General features: G+C 40.5%; 2 protein-coding genes across 6 annotated transcripts; one reads left to right on the top strand and one right to left on the bottom strand.

The window, feature by feature from the left end:
• Positions 1-376: 376 nt before the first annotated feature.
• On the bottom strand, positions 377-11,122 carry ak2 (adenylate kinase 2). 2 transcript variants are annotated; one of them, XM_029514496.1, is made up of 7 exons: positions 10,942-11,122; positions 8,160-8,285; positions 7,033-7,143; positions 6,712-6,806; positions 4,871-4,943; positions 3,210-3,429; positions 377-648 (listed from the first exon to the last, which is right to left on the bottom strand). In XM_029514496.1, the coding sequence occupies exons 1-7, from the start codon at positions 11,038-11,040 to the stop codon at positions 641-643; spliced, it is 732 nt and encodes a 243-aa protein (XP_029370356.1). In that variant the 5' UTR covers positions 11,041-11,122; the 3' UTR covers positions 377-640. The 2 variants fall into 2 exon arrangements, with proteins under 2 accessions (XP_029370356.1, XP_029370355.1); XM_029514495.1 differs by lacking the exon at positions 377-648 and having other exon boundaries at positions 1,254-3,429.
• Positions 11,123-12,162: 1,040 nt separating this feature from the next.
• Positions 12,163-15,458, top strand: LOC115051065 (C-type lectin domain family 4 member E-like). Of its 4 annotated transcripts, none has more exons than XM_029514337.1 (8): positions 12,163-12,292; positions 12,570-12,647; positions 13,142-13,243; positions 13,451-13,522; positions 13,669-13,743; positions 14,009-14,160; positions 14,271-14,395; positions 14,478-15,458. In XM_029514337.1, the coding sequence occupies exons 1-8, from the start codon at positions 12,235-12,237 to the stop codon at positions 14,665-14,667; spliced, it is 852 nt and encodes a 283-aa protein (XP_029370197.1). In that variant the 5' UTR covers positions 12,163-12,234; the 3' UTR covers positions 14,668-15,458. The 4 variants fall into 4 exon arrangements, with proteins under 4 accessions (XP_029370197.1, XP_029370200.1, XP_029370198.1 ...); XM_029514340.1 differs by having other exon boundaries at positions 14,271-14,355; XM_029514338.1 differs by having other exon boundaries at positions 13,672-13,743.
• Positions 15,459-15,641: the final 183 nt, after the last annotated feature.

Genomic DNA, 15,641 nt, shown 5'->3' on the forward strand with positions numbered 1-15,641 from the left:
TGCAATTCATCTGAAGACCTTCAGGAAACAGCTCCAATTGTACTGAAGTTTATGGGACATATTTTTCCTCACAAGTTTTCCTGATGAGTTCATTGTCTCGCTCTCTCGTTTCAAATCTTCTTCAGCACAATAAAAGAAGCACATTTTAGAGAACAGAGCGGGTCAGATTCACCTTCTCTTTCAAATACGGATTCTACTTTAAAAAACTCGAACTCCAGGACAGAAGTTTCATTCCCGTTTTTGTGAAAACCAAAGCAATTCCACCGTGTGCATGAAGAATTCTTCTTACTGTACTTAGAAAGGTAAAGTCTTTAGTACCTGAGTACGAATTCAAATGTCACAGCTGGAAAAAAAACAACACAAAAATCACAAAATGTTGTACTTCAGCAAAAACAACAGATTTATTGGAGGGGGAAAATGAGGAATATGACAGAAATAGCTTTGCTTAATTCTTCTCAGAATTTACTGTGAATAGAAACAAGCGGATGACAAAAAGCCCAACAGGACTCCAAAGCTGTCCTCCATTTATAAAGTCTAAAGTTCCCCGGCACGTCCCTCCCTCAGCCATCCCTCCACCTGTCACCCACCCAAGCTCTTTTTTCAGCTCCTTCGCCTCGGTGAAGATGGAGCAGCTCAGGACTCAACCAGCTGGAAGACAAGGGAGGGAGAGAGAGAGGGGAAGGAAAGGTTCGGGTGAATTATGAGCTTTTGGTCATTTAAAAGCTAAAATAATCGAGAAAAGAAGTCCTGTCCATTTCACAGTGGAGTTAGGTCACCAGTCTTCACTTTAAAGTGCACGTTTCAAAGTCACATTCCTTTAAGGCAAACACACAGCAAGGCATTCAGTCAGGTCTGCACATTAGGTGCATTCACAAAATGACTAAAAGAGAATCTAAAGATGTACAAAGTACCAAGACAGTAAATTTTGCATGAAATTGTCTCATTGTGCTGAAATAAAGTCTAAATCTGCCTACAGGGAACGGGGAACATCTGCCGCTGTTTTTCCCCACAGCAGCCCAAAGAGAGTAGATACACATCAGTATTCAAGGCAAAGTGCAGGTAACGCAGTCTGCATGCGAGATGTTTCCCCTGAACACAAACAGCAGGTGACTACAGAGCAGGAAGGAAACAAAGAGGTCGAGGAGGAACGGAGCCGTCGAGGACAAACACCCAACAGATCCAAAGGCCGTGTCAGTTATAGAGGAAAAAAAAAAAATCACTGCTTCTGTTGGTAATTTAAGATGCTGGTACTGTCCTCAGCTCCCAACGTGCCAGTAAAAATTAATCAACAATCTGTGTGTGGAACAAAACACAGAAAAGCACAACAAGTAATGGAACAGTGGAACGGAAATATTTTACGACGACACCTTTGGGAGCCGCTGAAACAAAAGCATGAGCTCAAAACTCTGAGAGGTAATTTTCCTTCAGGTCTGAGTAACCAGCGTCCTTCAGTTTGTCTCTTTGATCCAATTTTACTTCGCACCAACTGTTACGTCAGTGTTTATGCTGACAGACATGGCGGGTCAGCTAACAAGCTGCTTTATCTCCAAATCTCACTTCAGTATGTTTATCTAACAGGCCTCTGGACACTCTTCTGAAAAGAACACGTCTCAATTTAACCACAAACAAAGTGCTAACAATTTAACGATTACAAAAAGTGGCTGCAGCTCAATCAAACAAGCGTTATTCATTCCAATGCAAATTTTCTGTTTCACAGTCAAGTGCATGTTGATTTAAATAAATCATTTTAAATAGGGAAGTCTGTCTGACATCAAAAGGGTCATTCATGGAGTTCAAATGAGTGAGAGGAAGGAGAGAAGGAAGGGAAAAAAAAAAGGAGGAAGTTATGGAAGTTATGTAAAAGTCTAAGTGAACCAACATTTGAACATTTTGATTTGAGTGAAGTATCTGCAGTACAAGACCTACGAGCAGCTTCCTGTAGACAGACCAGGAGATAGTGGAGAAACTTCAGACTTCCTGTTTGTATTCACTAACATTAATTAATTTGGAAACTTTTTGAAATGATAATCAAAGAAGAGCTGCAGATACAAACACCTTTCCTGGGTGGATTTATCGGCTTGTTGCTGCATCGTCAGGAGATAATACTGATCATCTGATCACTCAGAATCTAAGATATCATTTCTGTGTTAAAATTAGCTGGCAGCCATTTTTGGAAAATCCCAAAAAGCCTCCATGAGCGACGTGTCACTGCTGCAGCTCCTTCTGCTGACCGTGTTGATAAACTGGACCAACTACAAAAACTCTCATCCGGTTGTTTTCGGGCGTGTTCCCATCTGTTTCACCTCCAGCAGTCAGTTTCTTTCCCTCACGTCTCCTTCTGCAGAAGGCCCTGGGGAAGCACGCCTCAGTGTAAAACCCCAAATTTAGACACAACGTTCCAAAAACTGCAAATTGCACATCCTGGAGTTTAGCTTCAGTATTTAGCCTTTACTGAGTCCTGCCTTTGTTTATCAGCAGTGATATGATCATATGCCTTGTGTTCTTTTCCTTCTCCTTGCGAGTCAAAACCCATTTGAGGATCTCTGGGGAAACTTGTAATGAAAGGCTGGTTGGGCAAAGCATGTCTGACGGTTCTGGTGTGTTTCTGCCTTAGGGGAAGTCTGGGAGGGGAACATGAGTGTATATGAAAAACTGGAGATCTGCTGCGTGTGCATGAGAATCAAAGATTAAAGGAATAGGAAAGGACCAAGTCACCGATTACACAAGAGGAAACCCGTCCAGCTGAGGCAAGCAATATGCAACAAAGATCGATACTTTCTGGTGAAAACCATCTCCTGAAATCTTCTGTTCTGCTCAGAGGCAAAAACCTTCAATTTTATGTGCCTAAGGTCAGAGGTCGAAGCAGCAGCATGGTGCTATGTGTCAGTTTGCTTTGTAGTTACTGGGCATGCTCTCTGCTTTCGGACTTGATTTTGTGATGAAGACTATCAGAAGTAGTTGACCGAGACTTTAAATCCTTTCTGTTTTTACAACAGGGATCACTCTTTTGGAAACATGGTGAATTTCTTGAGTAGCTGGTGTTGCATTTGTCTCCATCTTCCATGTTTACAACACAGTTACATTATGTTGCCGCTGTGACACTTGGATCAACTCTTGTATAATCTTCACCTTTGGGGGAAAAAAGAGCCCGTTGGAAGGGATATGAGAGGGAAGGAAAGGGTTTTAAATGAAGAACACTTGGTCTTTACAGGCGGTGGCACGAGCAGGAGTTTCCGTGGCAGCTGAAAAGGCAGCTACGATGGAGGCGAAGACGACGTTCGGGGTCTGGGTGGCGTCGATGACCGTGTGGAGGCCCTTGGCACTGTAGTACTGCACCAAAGGGGCAGTCTGCCGGTGGTAGGCTTCCAGACGGGAGCGCAGCGTCTTCTCGTTGTCGTCGCTGCGGCGGATAAGCGGCTCACCTGTCAACTGGGCGAGGACAAGAGAATGGACATGAGGGATGGAAAAGAAAAATAAAATTGTCTGTGATGACCTGTAGAATGCCACAACCAGTTTCAGTTCATGTACACACATTCTGTGGACATGATCTTGGTTTCAAAATGCAACCACAGCAGGTGTCACTTCCCCCTCACCTTCAAATGTTTAACTGAAATCTCACAGCTTATGCAATCGCAGTTTTTCCTTGACTGAGCAGCGCTGTGAGCTTTAACTGCAGACATGTCACTTCATTTACTCAAGAGTCAAACGCAACCAGCCTGTCAGACCAGTGCAGATGCCAAAACTCAATCTGATCAGGCCAGCGTGATTCACATTACAGTCTCCTGATCACCGTTATTGTAAAATTTCATTATCCTCGCACTGTTTATTTTGATTGAGTCAAGATAGGACCACAGCAGTCCCTGGACTCATCTTACTTTAAATAAAAGTCCTCCAAAATGTCTCATACATTTTGACATTTGGAAAAAGTAACAAATCCAGGAGAGAAAGTTAGACAAGCCTCTGCAGAAACAGAAGAAATTTTGCACAATTTCATTCAGTACCAAGACTGTCAGCTAGAAAGGTGATGACAGTGTCTGCATCGTTTCCTTTGCACTCCTGTATGAATGCAGAGTGGGCATCAAATGAATCCTTCAGACAGCTTTTAGAAGTTCACATATTTACGCTGGTTAGTACCGTGTATCTGCACACACAAAGCTAAATCTTTTATTTGTTTCATGTGACATCACTTACTTTCAAACACTTTTGGAAAACCACAAATTCCACATTATCACGTATTAAGTTCATCTATCCATCCACGATTTTTTCAGGCGTGCTGATAATCGATGATTAAATCCAAACTGACTTACTCGCCCCTGGGCTGTGCATATTCTCCATGTCAGACAAGTTGTGATGTGTTTTGAAATGAGTCACTTTCTTCTACTTCTCCTGCCCGGAATATTCTTTTCCATGAAATGCTGCTTAGTTACATTAAGCCATGACGTAGTGCGACTGATTAACTACAGTCATCTGCTGGGCTAAAGTCAGACAACGTTTTAGTTAAGTCATTATACATCTATTTGCAAAATTTTGGCTTAAACAATTGTCTCACTTACTTAGTAATAGTGAGCTTACCTTGTTTTGATTAAACTGAGAGAAAAATTGTCTGATTGTCCAAAATATTAAAAGACATCTTTCCATTATTAAGCTATAATTGTTTCTGTAACTCTTTCCATCAGCCTCTTTCTGATTTATTGTGAGGAAACAAATGTTAAGGTCGTTTCACTGGAAACATTTTACATTCAGAAAGCGTCAAAGCACTTTAGTGTGATGCTTCCTGAGCGCCTTGAATTTCCACGCTGGCAGAGATTTTAGGTAGGTGGCATTTTAGGCAGAAGTGGTTTTTAAGTGGGTTGATTGTCAAAGTACTTACGTCATCCTTCATGGGCTCTTTGGGGGGGTTGAACTCCTCGTGGTAGGAGCGGCCGCTTGGCTGATGAATTAGTCTGGGAGGTGGAGGACAGGACAGGGACAGAAAAGAAATCAGAGTGAGAGGAGGAGGAGGACAGATGAGGCTGGACAGCCATGGTGACTCACTAACTACTTAACCGTCCTTTGCGTATCCCACATCCTGCCCTTGTCCTACTTGGGCCTGAAAAGGCAGCAGCCGTCCTCCCCTTGCCCACAAAGGACCCCCACGGACAGAAATACAGCCCTTTGGACACCGTCTGCACTTCTAGTTCAGTGTCGTGTATAGGTAAAGTAGAGCAGTCATTGTGGAGAAAGAGGACAAACACTGTGCTGAAATAACAAAGACAAATTTTCTAAAGTGCTGACATGTGTCTGAGTCTGAAACCTTGTGGGGCAGCTGCAAATCAGAGCAGAGTATTTTATATGACATCGTTTTGAAAGGTTATGAAATGATTCTCTGCTGCTCTGTGGAGGCCGAGGAGACGAGGAGATGGAAACACACCAGAAACAAGAAGCCTCCAATTAACTTGAAAGACTTGTAACCTTCTTTTCAGTTCTGTTCCTTTGGCCTCAATCCACAGAGCTTACATAAACACACCAGTGCCAGGTCAGAGCAGAAAGTGGCACAAAGAAATTCAGTGTTTTTGAGAAATAAGCAACAGTGGAAACTTGGTGATGAAGCAGAGTTACAAAAACTGGATGCTGTCAAGTTTCAGGTTGTTAACGGCTCAAATTTTACTTTCAGTATTAACAGTGAAAGTGCTGTCTGCCTTCACAACACTGGAGCCAAAACCAGTTCATGATCTACCCAACACCTGTTTTCTTCATTAACCAATTCATCTATTTGTTAATAAAATGTAAGAACAACAGCTCGGTGTAAAATGATATGATGAAGAAAAGCATTAAATCCTCACATCAGAGGAACTGGACCCAGATCGGGATCAATCAATCATCATTTGAGTAATCACTTAATGGCTGCAGCTTCCACCCAACGGATCCTGGTTGTCACTTCACTTTTCTTAAAGCACCATCTGTTTAGCATTTTGTTTTGACTGTTAAACTTTAAAGTTTATCACTGTCATTTGTCACAGTCATTTATCACTGTAGAGACATTTTAATCGCATTAACTGATTCTTTAAGTGCAACATTTATCTTTCCTCTTTAGGTCTGTTTTGATGCAGCCGCTAATGAGAGGATGTCTCATTTAGCTGCTAAAATTTTCTTCCATTTTCCAAACTGGTCACGAACTTTGTTCTTCTGGGACCATGTAATTCTCTGAGCAGGTAGTGGACTGTGGATGGTGCCATAAGAGCAGCCAGCCGCAGTAAAAACGTGGACAATAAAAAGCCAAACCATCAGCTAAAAGACTGATTGATTCTATTGATTCTAACTCTAACTCTGTTTATAAGATTAACTCGGAGGTTAAAAAGTAGCGGTGAACATCACTCATGCATAAAAGTTCAATTCAACAAAGAGCAGCTTTGGCAATAAACAAATTTCAGCAAAGACTAACATGCCAGTATCCTGGAGGACTCAACCTGTGACCTTCCCACAGCAGGAAGACCTCATCCCCTAAAGGCCACCTTCTGTTTATCAAACGCTTCCACGCTTTTTCCAACCTTATCTCACTGCTCCAGACACTTCTGTTCTCAGGACTCAATCTACCTGTCCAGGCAGAGAGAATGAGGGGACGCAACCAAAGTGGCTAAACCATAAACCACTGTCCTCTACAGGCATCATGGCTTAGAAATGAAACAGATTGAATTATCCCTCTGGTGTTGAATAATTCATTCTCTCTCTTACCTGCCACAGATCCGACGGACCAACAGAGAGTCTTCAACAGCAAACTCGATCACAGAGTCCAGCTGCTGTTGTCGCTTGTCTAACAAGTCATCCAACTGGAAGAGAGACAGGAAGTCAACACACAGCTGAAAAAATGCCCAGTGGCCTCAAGAAAACACTACATCTCTCTCATATATTATAATGTTGTGTGGAGATGATAGCACAGACAGCTGGAGATGATTTTCTTAGCATAAATGTGTGTCTCGCCCTTTAAATATCTACTGAGAGCACAAAGTCATTCTGGATAGTTGAGCTCTCTGAATGAATCCCTCCCGTCCTAACCATCTCTGCTTGCTTGACCGTTCGGGGGAATCCGTCCAAAAGGAATCCGTTCCTGCAGGCTGTTGTGTCAAGGTTCTTCTCAATGAGCTCCACAACCATCTCATCACTGACCTGCAAGAGAGAGAAGACAAACTCTCAACAACAAGAGTTGATCAAGGACACGATGGCCTTAAGAGAGTTCACAGTGAATTTTAACTTAATAATAAACAATCATTTGTCATTTAATACAAGGGCAGCAAACACATGTTAACACAGAAGCTGGAAATAATTTTAAGCAGAGACTGATGAATACAGATGACGGACAAAGACAAACATTAAAATAAGGTATCGGTCAAAAACTGAGATCAAGTTTTTCAACAGCTGCATAAATAAACATGCAATTGCTGAACATACACAATCACAAAAGACATACAATTGGAGATAATATCGAGAAAAGGACAGATTGTTATTATTTGGAGACAATGTAATTCAGTCAGGATTTCAGGAATACCAGAGCTCCAGCCTATTACAAGCCAATAAACTTAAATTTCAAGTTTATAAGGTACAGTTAGCTAAAATTAACGTAACAGGCTGCAAATGAATTCACCTTCAAGGTTTTAGTGGTCAGTTTTTCCTGAATGTGTTTCAGACAGGAGGGCATTCAACTTCATGACGATACAGGATGCTGTTTATGAAGCTTTTTAACTGTGTTGTGTTTCTGATGATTTGCCCGGGTCATTTTTAGCACATATATAAAGGTCAGACTAAACAGATGGCATCAATTTCATACAATTACAACAAATATTTAGATGCCATATGTGACCACAGTAACATGGATTACCACTGAAGGAATAAACCAAGTCTAATAGAAAAGATAAGATACAAAATAAACTTTTTAACGTAACTTTTCTGAGTATGTGAAGGAAGGTGAAGTGTTGGGTCAAACTCCACTTTGTCTTACAGCTGTTACCCTGATGTAAGACCTTTTAGTGCATGTAAACATCACTGAAGAAAAATAAAACATGAGACGTGTTCATGGGGGACTGAAGATGAAGGTCTGTAGTGTCAACAGAACCTCAGTGGGGGCAAAGGGACAGCAAAAGAAAAATACACACAGCTCATGGGAAGCAGATGAGCGGAAACGTTACCAGTTTTCCGGCATCCATCGTCGCCTTGAGCCTCTTTCCCAGTTCAGAGCCTGAAGCCACCATGGCCCTCAGCATGTCCCCAGTAGCCAGGTGGCAAACACAATACTGCTCTGCGAGCCGAGGGGCCTGAGGAGAGGATGAAACTGCATGTTGTTAAACATGAAAGTCATAAATAATCACCACCAACCAGCCAAATGATTGCATCTGCTGATTTCTAGCCACTGTTGTGTCAGACTGCCAACCAACCAATTGCGTCACTGGCTGCTAAAAACATGAAAGCGGGTTATTTTGGCTGTGACAGTTTATCTGTTTGGCTTCAGCTACCCGCAAAGTGTGTAATGTTCTACTGTTAAAAGTCATTGTACAAGCCAAGGCGCATTTCAACACAGTGAGTAATCGCATATACCCAACTTCATACAAGGAACTTATCTTTTTGGAAAGCAAATGCTTGTTTCCCTGTAACTAAGTTCAATGTAGATGTGTCAGAGAGAAGGGAGACTTTAAGGTGCAGTATAGGCTGTGTGTTAAGAGGCAGGACCTTCACCACACAACTCAGTAAGAAGGGGTGTGTGTGTGTGTCATTTTTGTAACTGATTAATTATTTGCTAACTTCCTTGATTAATTAAAATAAGTATTAATTGTAGTTACTATGACACAAAGTAAGAAAGGCAGAAAGAAAAAGCTGAAAATAGTTGGGTGTTTTTGCTTGAGTGAAAATGTATCAAGTGTCACTTTGTCAACAATTTCTCTTTTCAGCTCGGATTACAACAACCTGTCAAAGTGAGTGAATCCACTGAGTCTTAGAACAAAGATTTCTGCTCACTGCTGCTGCTGTGGTGGAAGAACCAGCAGCCAGTAATTTATGAGATACGTGTCAATGCAGCAGAAAGTGATGTCAGGATGCATGACATTCATCACAACGTTGAGTCCAGTCCAGAGATGTGACACCCCCCCCAATGTCTCCCAATGAAGGCCGAAACACTGTCATGCAACACAGTGAGAAAAATATTTTATAGCAATAAAAGAAAATAGTTTTCACTAAATTCAAAAATAATCAACTACATCAATCACAATGATAGTGTCAACATCGGCATACATTGGTTTAGTTGATATCATCAACCTTCGGTCTTGTATTTTGATAATTTTTTTAATTCATCTTTTATTTCTTCTATAATTCACCACCATAGACACAAAGATGACAGTTTTCCAAAGCAGACATCTTTGAATTATGTTGTCTGAAAAACAAAACTGAAAGAGATCATACCTGGGCAGTAATCTACGATAAAATCTTAAAATATATATAAAAAAAAAAACTAACTAATAAAGCAGCAGTTATCAGTTATCTTGACAGGATATAAAACATAGATTGTGGTGTTTCCCTGATAAAGAAACGTCATACTCTTATTCAGGTTACAATAATCTAAAACAGACAAGGTTATTATGTTTTTAGAACACAATAAACATTTTAGACTTTAACAATCACTGGCTGTAAAACCTTTTATAGACCAAGGCTAGTCAGTTGATTAAGCAACTGACCACAGTGACTTTTATTTTTGCCTCCTCTTCACTAGTCACAGGATCTGCAATGACAAAATTGGGTGAAATCATTTGCCAGTAACTCTTGAAATCAGTTTCAGATGACTTCTACTCCATTGGTGTTGTATTTTTGCTCCACCCGGGCTTATATCAAAACCCTCAATGCTTAGACTTGCAGGACTTGGACTAGATTAAGAGGGAGAAGCCTTATCACAGCAGACCAGGACTGAAATAACGACCCACAGAGGATAAAACACACAGCAGCTCTACACGATGTCTGTTAAACTGTTTTCCTCTGAGTATACCAGCGTATATCAGAGTTTGGATGTTTAACATTATAACTTAATCCGGTGAAGTACACACACATGTGAAACATACTGATTTATTAGAGTATCCGACTTCAGGGAGGCCGTTACATGTTACACATTACACTTCAGTCATGTACCTGAAGGGGCGACCACCATCAGCAGCTGAGGCCGGACAGGTCAGCGTTAGCGTTAGCATTAATATTAGCTTATACTGACAGCGACCATGCGACTCACGCTGCAGGTTCAGCAAGCTAACGGCTAACAGCTATGAACTAACACTTAACGGGTTACAGCTAACAGCTAAAAGCTAACGGCTAACAGCTATGAACTAACACTTAACGGGTTACAGCTAACAGCTAAAAGCTAACGGCTAACAGCTATGAACTAACACTAAACGGGTTACAGCTAAAAGCTAACGGCTAACAGCTATGAACTAACACTAAACGGGTTACAGCTTACAGCTATGAACTAACACTTAACGGGTTACAGCTAACAGCTAAAAGCTAACCACTATGAACTAACACTTAACGGGTTACAGCTAACAGCTAACAGCTATGAACTAACACTAAACGGGTTACAGCTAACAGCTAAAAGCTAACGGCTAACAGCTATGAACTAACACTAAACGGGTTACAGCTAACAGCTATGAACTAACACTAAACGGGTTACAGCTAACAGCTAAAAGCTAACGGCTAACAGCTATGAACTAACACTAAACGGGTTACAGCTAACAGCTAAAAGCTAACGGCTAACAGCTATGAACTAACACTAAACGGGTTACAGCTAACAGCTAAAAGCTAACGGCTAACAGCTATGAACTAACACTAAACGGGTTACAGCTAACAGCTAAAAGCTAACGGCTAACAGCTATGAACTAACACTTAACGGGTTACAGCTAAGCAGCAGCTAATATCTAACAGCTAGCTCCGTGAGTTCACCTGAGTCCCCTTCCCGGCTCCGGGTGGTCCGAGCAGGATGGCCCGGATCCCCTCTTGTACATCGGCTATTGCCTCCTTCAGCTGCGCGCTAGGGGCCATGTTTGGACCGGAACACCACCGGGGCAGAAACTTTGGAAAAGTCTGTCCGAGCGGTCTACTAACACCGCCGCCTGGTCGGCCAGAAGAGGAAGCGTCGACGCCTCCTTCCTGATACCACAGGTAAGCCACGCCCCCACCGAAGAGTTTTTGGGTTTGATTGGCTGTCAGGCTTTTCTGTCACTCATTCTACACGTTGATTGGTCAAATTTTGTACACGGCTTATCGTGTAGATCTCTCGTGGGTCATTAAATTAAAAATGTAAAAATGCATTTTATTTTCTTACTAGTTCTCAGCTTTTATTATATTTATTCCATATTTTAGTATTCACAGCATTTTTATAAAGCTGCATTAAAACATTCACATAAAAAACTCTCTACAACTGAAAGTGCTTCCATTGCAAAATGATCAATTGATGCAGTCAAACTCGTAGATTGTGCAGCTTTTTTGATTACTTTAGATATTACTGGTAAGTTTAATATAGCATAATAAATACTGATTAAATATTTAAAGCCTAAAAAATATACAGCAACATTTTAGTAATAGAATAAAAAAAACGTACAACCTTTATTCAATATAAAACAACCACATGAGATCTTTTAATTTTTTTCAGCTCCTCTGATTCTAAACCATGTAAACAGAGATGCTTGAACACAGGGTGCATCTGTTTATTAAAGTGTCATGAAGGGAAGTCCAGACACCATGAGGGACCAACTGTTGTCCATACTTTTACTTGTTTGGTAAAAATATACTAAATCATGCACTGTCGGGCAGAGAGGCCGACATAAAGCCCCAAATCATAACAAAGTTAGATCAAGGAGCTTTACACATGGAGCAGGTCTAAACCAAACTCTTCATGGAGCTGTTAAAGAGAACCAGCATTTCCTCCAAGAGCAAGAACACGGAGACAATTGCCAGGAAAAACTTCCCCTACTGAATGTTTAGAAGAAAAAGAGCAATGATTGGGAAACATGAGACTAATTATCCCATCTTATATTGTTGATGCAAGCCATCAGTGGAGGAAGTAAAATACTGGAAATGATTTCAAAAGTTCAAATGAAAATCTAAATTTGAGGAACAAGATGGTTTTTAATCCCTCCCCGCTGTGGAGGATGACCCAACAGACCTGAACAGTATCTGAACTGCGTGCTGTAAAAACTGAGTTTAGTTTCCTCCTAAACCGGCTGGTGGTGAAAAATGACTGAAGCTGATGTAGTGTACTCTGATATCAAGTTTGGGAAGGGAAAGACCAATGGTGAGTTCTTCATTCTCATATATCTTTGGAGAAATACAACAATCTAAAAAAAGAGATTTAAACACACTGGATAAAGCCCGTGAACTGATCACTGTGATGGTCTTTTCAGAAACCTCCGACTTCACTCTCACATCTTTGAGAAACCAACCCCAATTTCTGAAACTGTTTTTTCTTTTCACTGAATTTTAGAATTCATTCTTAAACACGCAGTTTACAGCAATCGGCTCATTTTTGCAACACGTCCAACAACGATTTGGCTTTGTGTGTTTTCTTGCAGAGATCACTTCCTCATCGGCTGACACCACATATTCTGAAGTCAAGATCTCAAAGACCAAAGACCCTGCAGTGCTGCCTGGTGGGTAAAAAACATGGCAGTTGTGTGATCAAATGGCTCATATGAACATATTTACTGTATATGCTGCAGCGATGATATATTTTAAGGTATATTTTAAGGTAAGATATAAGCCAAAACATGAACAGCGAAGTTTCTGCCTACTGTGTTACTATAAAAATATGCTGTAAAACTAACCAGACACTTTAATCTCTGTCACATTTAAAAGCAGAAAGACAGAATCTAAAACATTAGTTGGATTTTAATTTTCATGTAAAACAGTTTGAAAGAAAGAAAGAAAGACAAAAATAACCAACATAAAACTGAAGCCACTTCTCTCTTAAAGAAAGAGAAGCTAACGTGACAACCGTTTCCCATGTTAGTTTGGGACAGAGAGAAGAGCAAAAACTTTCCCACCTATCAGGACAGAAAAGTTCATCTTGATATTCATCTTCAAAAAGCAAATCAGTTATTTTTACAATCAAACAGCTTCACTGTTTAAATCTCTGATTTCTTAGGAGATGATTCAAATGAGTCAAAAACAGAGAGTTCACTGACGGTGGCTCTGCTGGTTGTTGCTGTTCTCCTGGCAGCTGCCACCATCGCTCTTGGTGTTACTTGTGAGTTTGGACAGTTTTCCCATTTAGATTGAGCCTAACCTGTTTGACATTTGAATGCATCCCTGTTTGTAGAGAATTTTTCAAATGGAAAATACAAATATCACATTTTAGATCCGCCTGTATGATCAGACATTCCTCTGAGTTAATTGTCTACTGATAAACTGACTCCTGATCACCATCTGACTACATCTTCTTTAAAAAAAAAAGTCAATAGGAGCACTCAAACTATTCAACTTCTGCAAAAGTTGCAAGATGAAGCCTTGAAGAGAAACCTGACTGGTAAGTTTATCAGTCTTTGTTCTTCTGACATGATTCTGAAGTGAATCTAATTTTGAATTCTATATTTTTGTTTCCTGACATTTGTTTCAAATGTGTTGAAGCTACTAACAAATGAAGAAACTAAATGTTTTTCTCCTCTTTCACAGCAGACAGACTCTGCGGAACAGAACCAAACAACACGCTGACGCTGATGTGCCCAAAAGATCCTGAAGTCAAAAGAAGTAAGTTGTAGTGACGGACTCCTCCATGGAGCTGTCGTGTTTGTTCATCAGAAGATGTTCCAGCCAAATCTGTTCTCAGACAAACTTCACAAAGTCCATCAGGTCTGAAGGCTGTGATGTTTCTTTTGTCACTTTCACCTGTGACTCTTCATTCACCTTCAGCTGCTCTCAGATTCAGACTCTTCACCTTTAAAGCTGCTGCTCTTTCCAAATCAGCAGTGATTTCTTCCCCCTGACTGAAGTCTTTGCTGTAATCTCTTTAAAGATGAGACCTATCCGAGGTGTGAAGAAGGCTGGGAGCATAACGGAGGAAAGTGTTATCTGTTCTCCACCAATGGTTCATCCTGGGAAAAGAGCAGGGATGAATGCAAACAGCTGGGAGGAGACCTGGTGAAGATAGACAGCAGAGAGGAGCAGGTAGAAAACACTGCAGCAGGTCCTTCTTCTCACGTTTGATCACGTCTTTGTGTTTCATCGGAGCAAAGGAAAATCTGACAGAGGAAATCTCTTCAACATTTCCTCTTCAGGGTTTCCTGGCAGAAAGACTGAGAGTAAAAATGGAACGTGCTGAGGACAAGTTCTGGATCGGACTGACAGACTCAAAGAATGAGGGTGACTGGTTGTGGGTGGACGGCTCTCCACTTGACAGAAAGTTTGTTGTGGAACATTTTGTCCATTTCCCGTTCAAAAGTGAGTTTTTATTGATCCAGTTGCTTCTTTTCTTCATCTCTTAGTTGGACATTTTGGCGCAGTGGTGAGCCGGACAACTGGAAAGAGAAAGATCCTGATGGAGAGGACTGTGTGGCGATGGGGGAGACAGGAAAAATTATAGAAAGCTGGACTGATGGATCCTGTAAAACAGAATATAAAAGTATTTGTGAGAAAGAAGAAGAAGTTGGACTGTATACGATTACATGTGTCTGAAATCCAGCTCAGCTCCAGTCCTGAGTTAATGTGAAATGTATCTGTGTCATCATGCTATTGTTGGTAAAACTAATGTCAAAACAACAGATGAGCTTTCAAACATTCACACGTTCCCCACACAGACAGAAAAAATGGACCGTACTCAGAAAATATTATACTAAATGAAAGTCAAGTCTGTTTGTGACCTGAAAGCTTCAAGCGTCACATGAATCATTTATATATTCAACCACGATTAACAAATTCACATTTAACTATCATTCATTTGGACATTTTCAAAGCAGGTTTAAGGTGAAAACAGCCTGACAGAGTCAGACAAGTCGACAAAGTGACAGACTTTAAAACGCAGTAATTAAAGGAAAAGGTTGAGAGTAACAGACGGTGCTCAGCAGTAATATACAGTGATCGTACAGAATCATTCTGCTCGTCTCAATTTGTCGACAGAAAAATGTTTCAGCTCTGTTCAAATATGTACTCATTTTCATGTTGTGTTTCTATTTTGCTTGTCACATTAAAACGTTAAAAACATGTACGCATTAGAAAATATGTTTGATCCAAACATCAACAGGCTTTAATATTCTTGGGTTTATTTTTAAACCAGAAGATTTAGAGGACGACGATCTGACTGGATCCTGATTGTGTACTACAACCTGTCAGTCACACATTAGCTTCAGCCATCTATTAAATCAAACATGTCAAAAAAAACCAAAAAAACAAAACATTTTAATTTCTTCTAAGTTCAATGCTTTTATTATGTTTACTGAATATTTTATTGCTTATTGAATTTTCATCCAAGACTGTATTTCAATAAAGCTACAGCGTTCACATTAACACAGAATGATTCACTGAAAGTGCTGCCTATAGAGAATGATTAACTTCACAGGAAAGAGTTTTATTTTAGTATATTTATTGATGCCGTAAAATTTGTGACGTTGATGCTGCAGCTGCTAAAGGTGAGAGTATTTTTATTAGTTTAT

The sequence above is a fragment of the Echeneis naucrates genome, chromosome 11 (genome assembly GCF_900963305.1).
Source record: "Echeneis naucrates chromosome 11, fEcheNa1.1, whole genome shotgun sequence".
NCBI lineage: Eukaryota > Metazoa > Chordata > Actinopteri > Carangiformes > Echeneidae > Echeneis > Echeneis naucrates.

Coding starts and splice junctions, on each gene's coding strand:
- LOC115051065 (XM_029514337.1), top strand. CDS start 12,235: ATGACTGAAGCTGATGTAGTGTACTCTGATATCAAGTTTGGGAAGGGA. Junction 13,244..13,450: donor CATCGCTCTTGGTGTTACTT/GTGAGTTTGGAC, acceptor TAAAAAAAAAAG/TCAATAGGAGCACTCAAACT. Junction 14,161..14,270: donor TAGACAGCAGAGAGGAGCAG/GTAGAAAACACT, acceptor TTTCCTCTTCAG/GGTTTCCTGGCAGAAAGACT.
- ak2 (XM_029514495.1), bottom strand. CDS start 11,040: ATGGCCCCTAGCGCGCAGCTGAAGGAGGCAATAGCCGATGTACAAGAG. Junction 6,807..7,032: donor CGGTCAAGCAAGCAGAGATG/GTTAGGACGGGA, acceptor TCTCTCTTCCAG/TTGGATGACTTGTTAGACAA. Junction 3,430..4,870: donor AAGAGCCCATGAAGGATGAC/GTAAGTACTTTG, acceptor GTCCTCGCCCAG/TTGACAGGTGAGCCGCTTAT.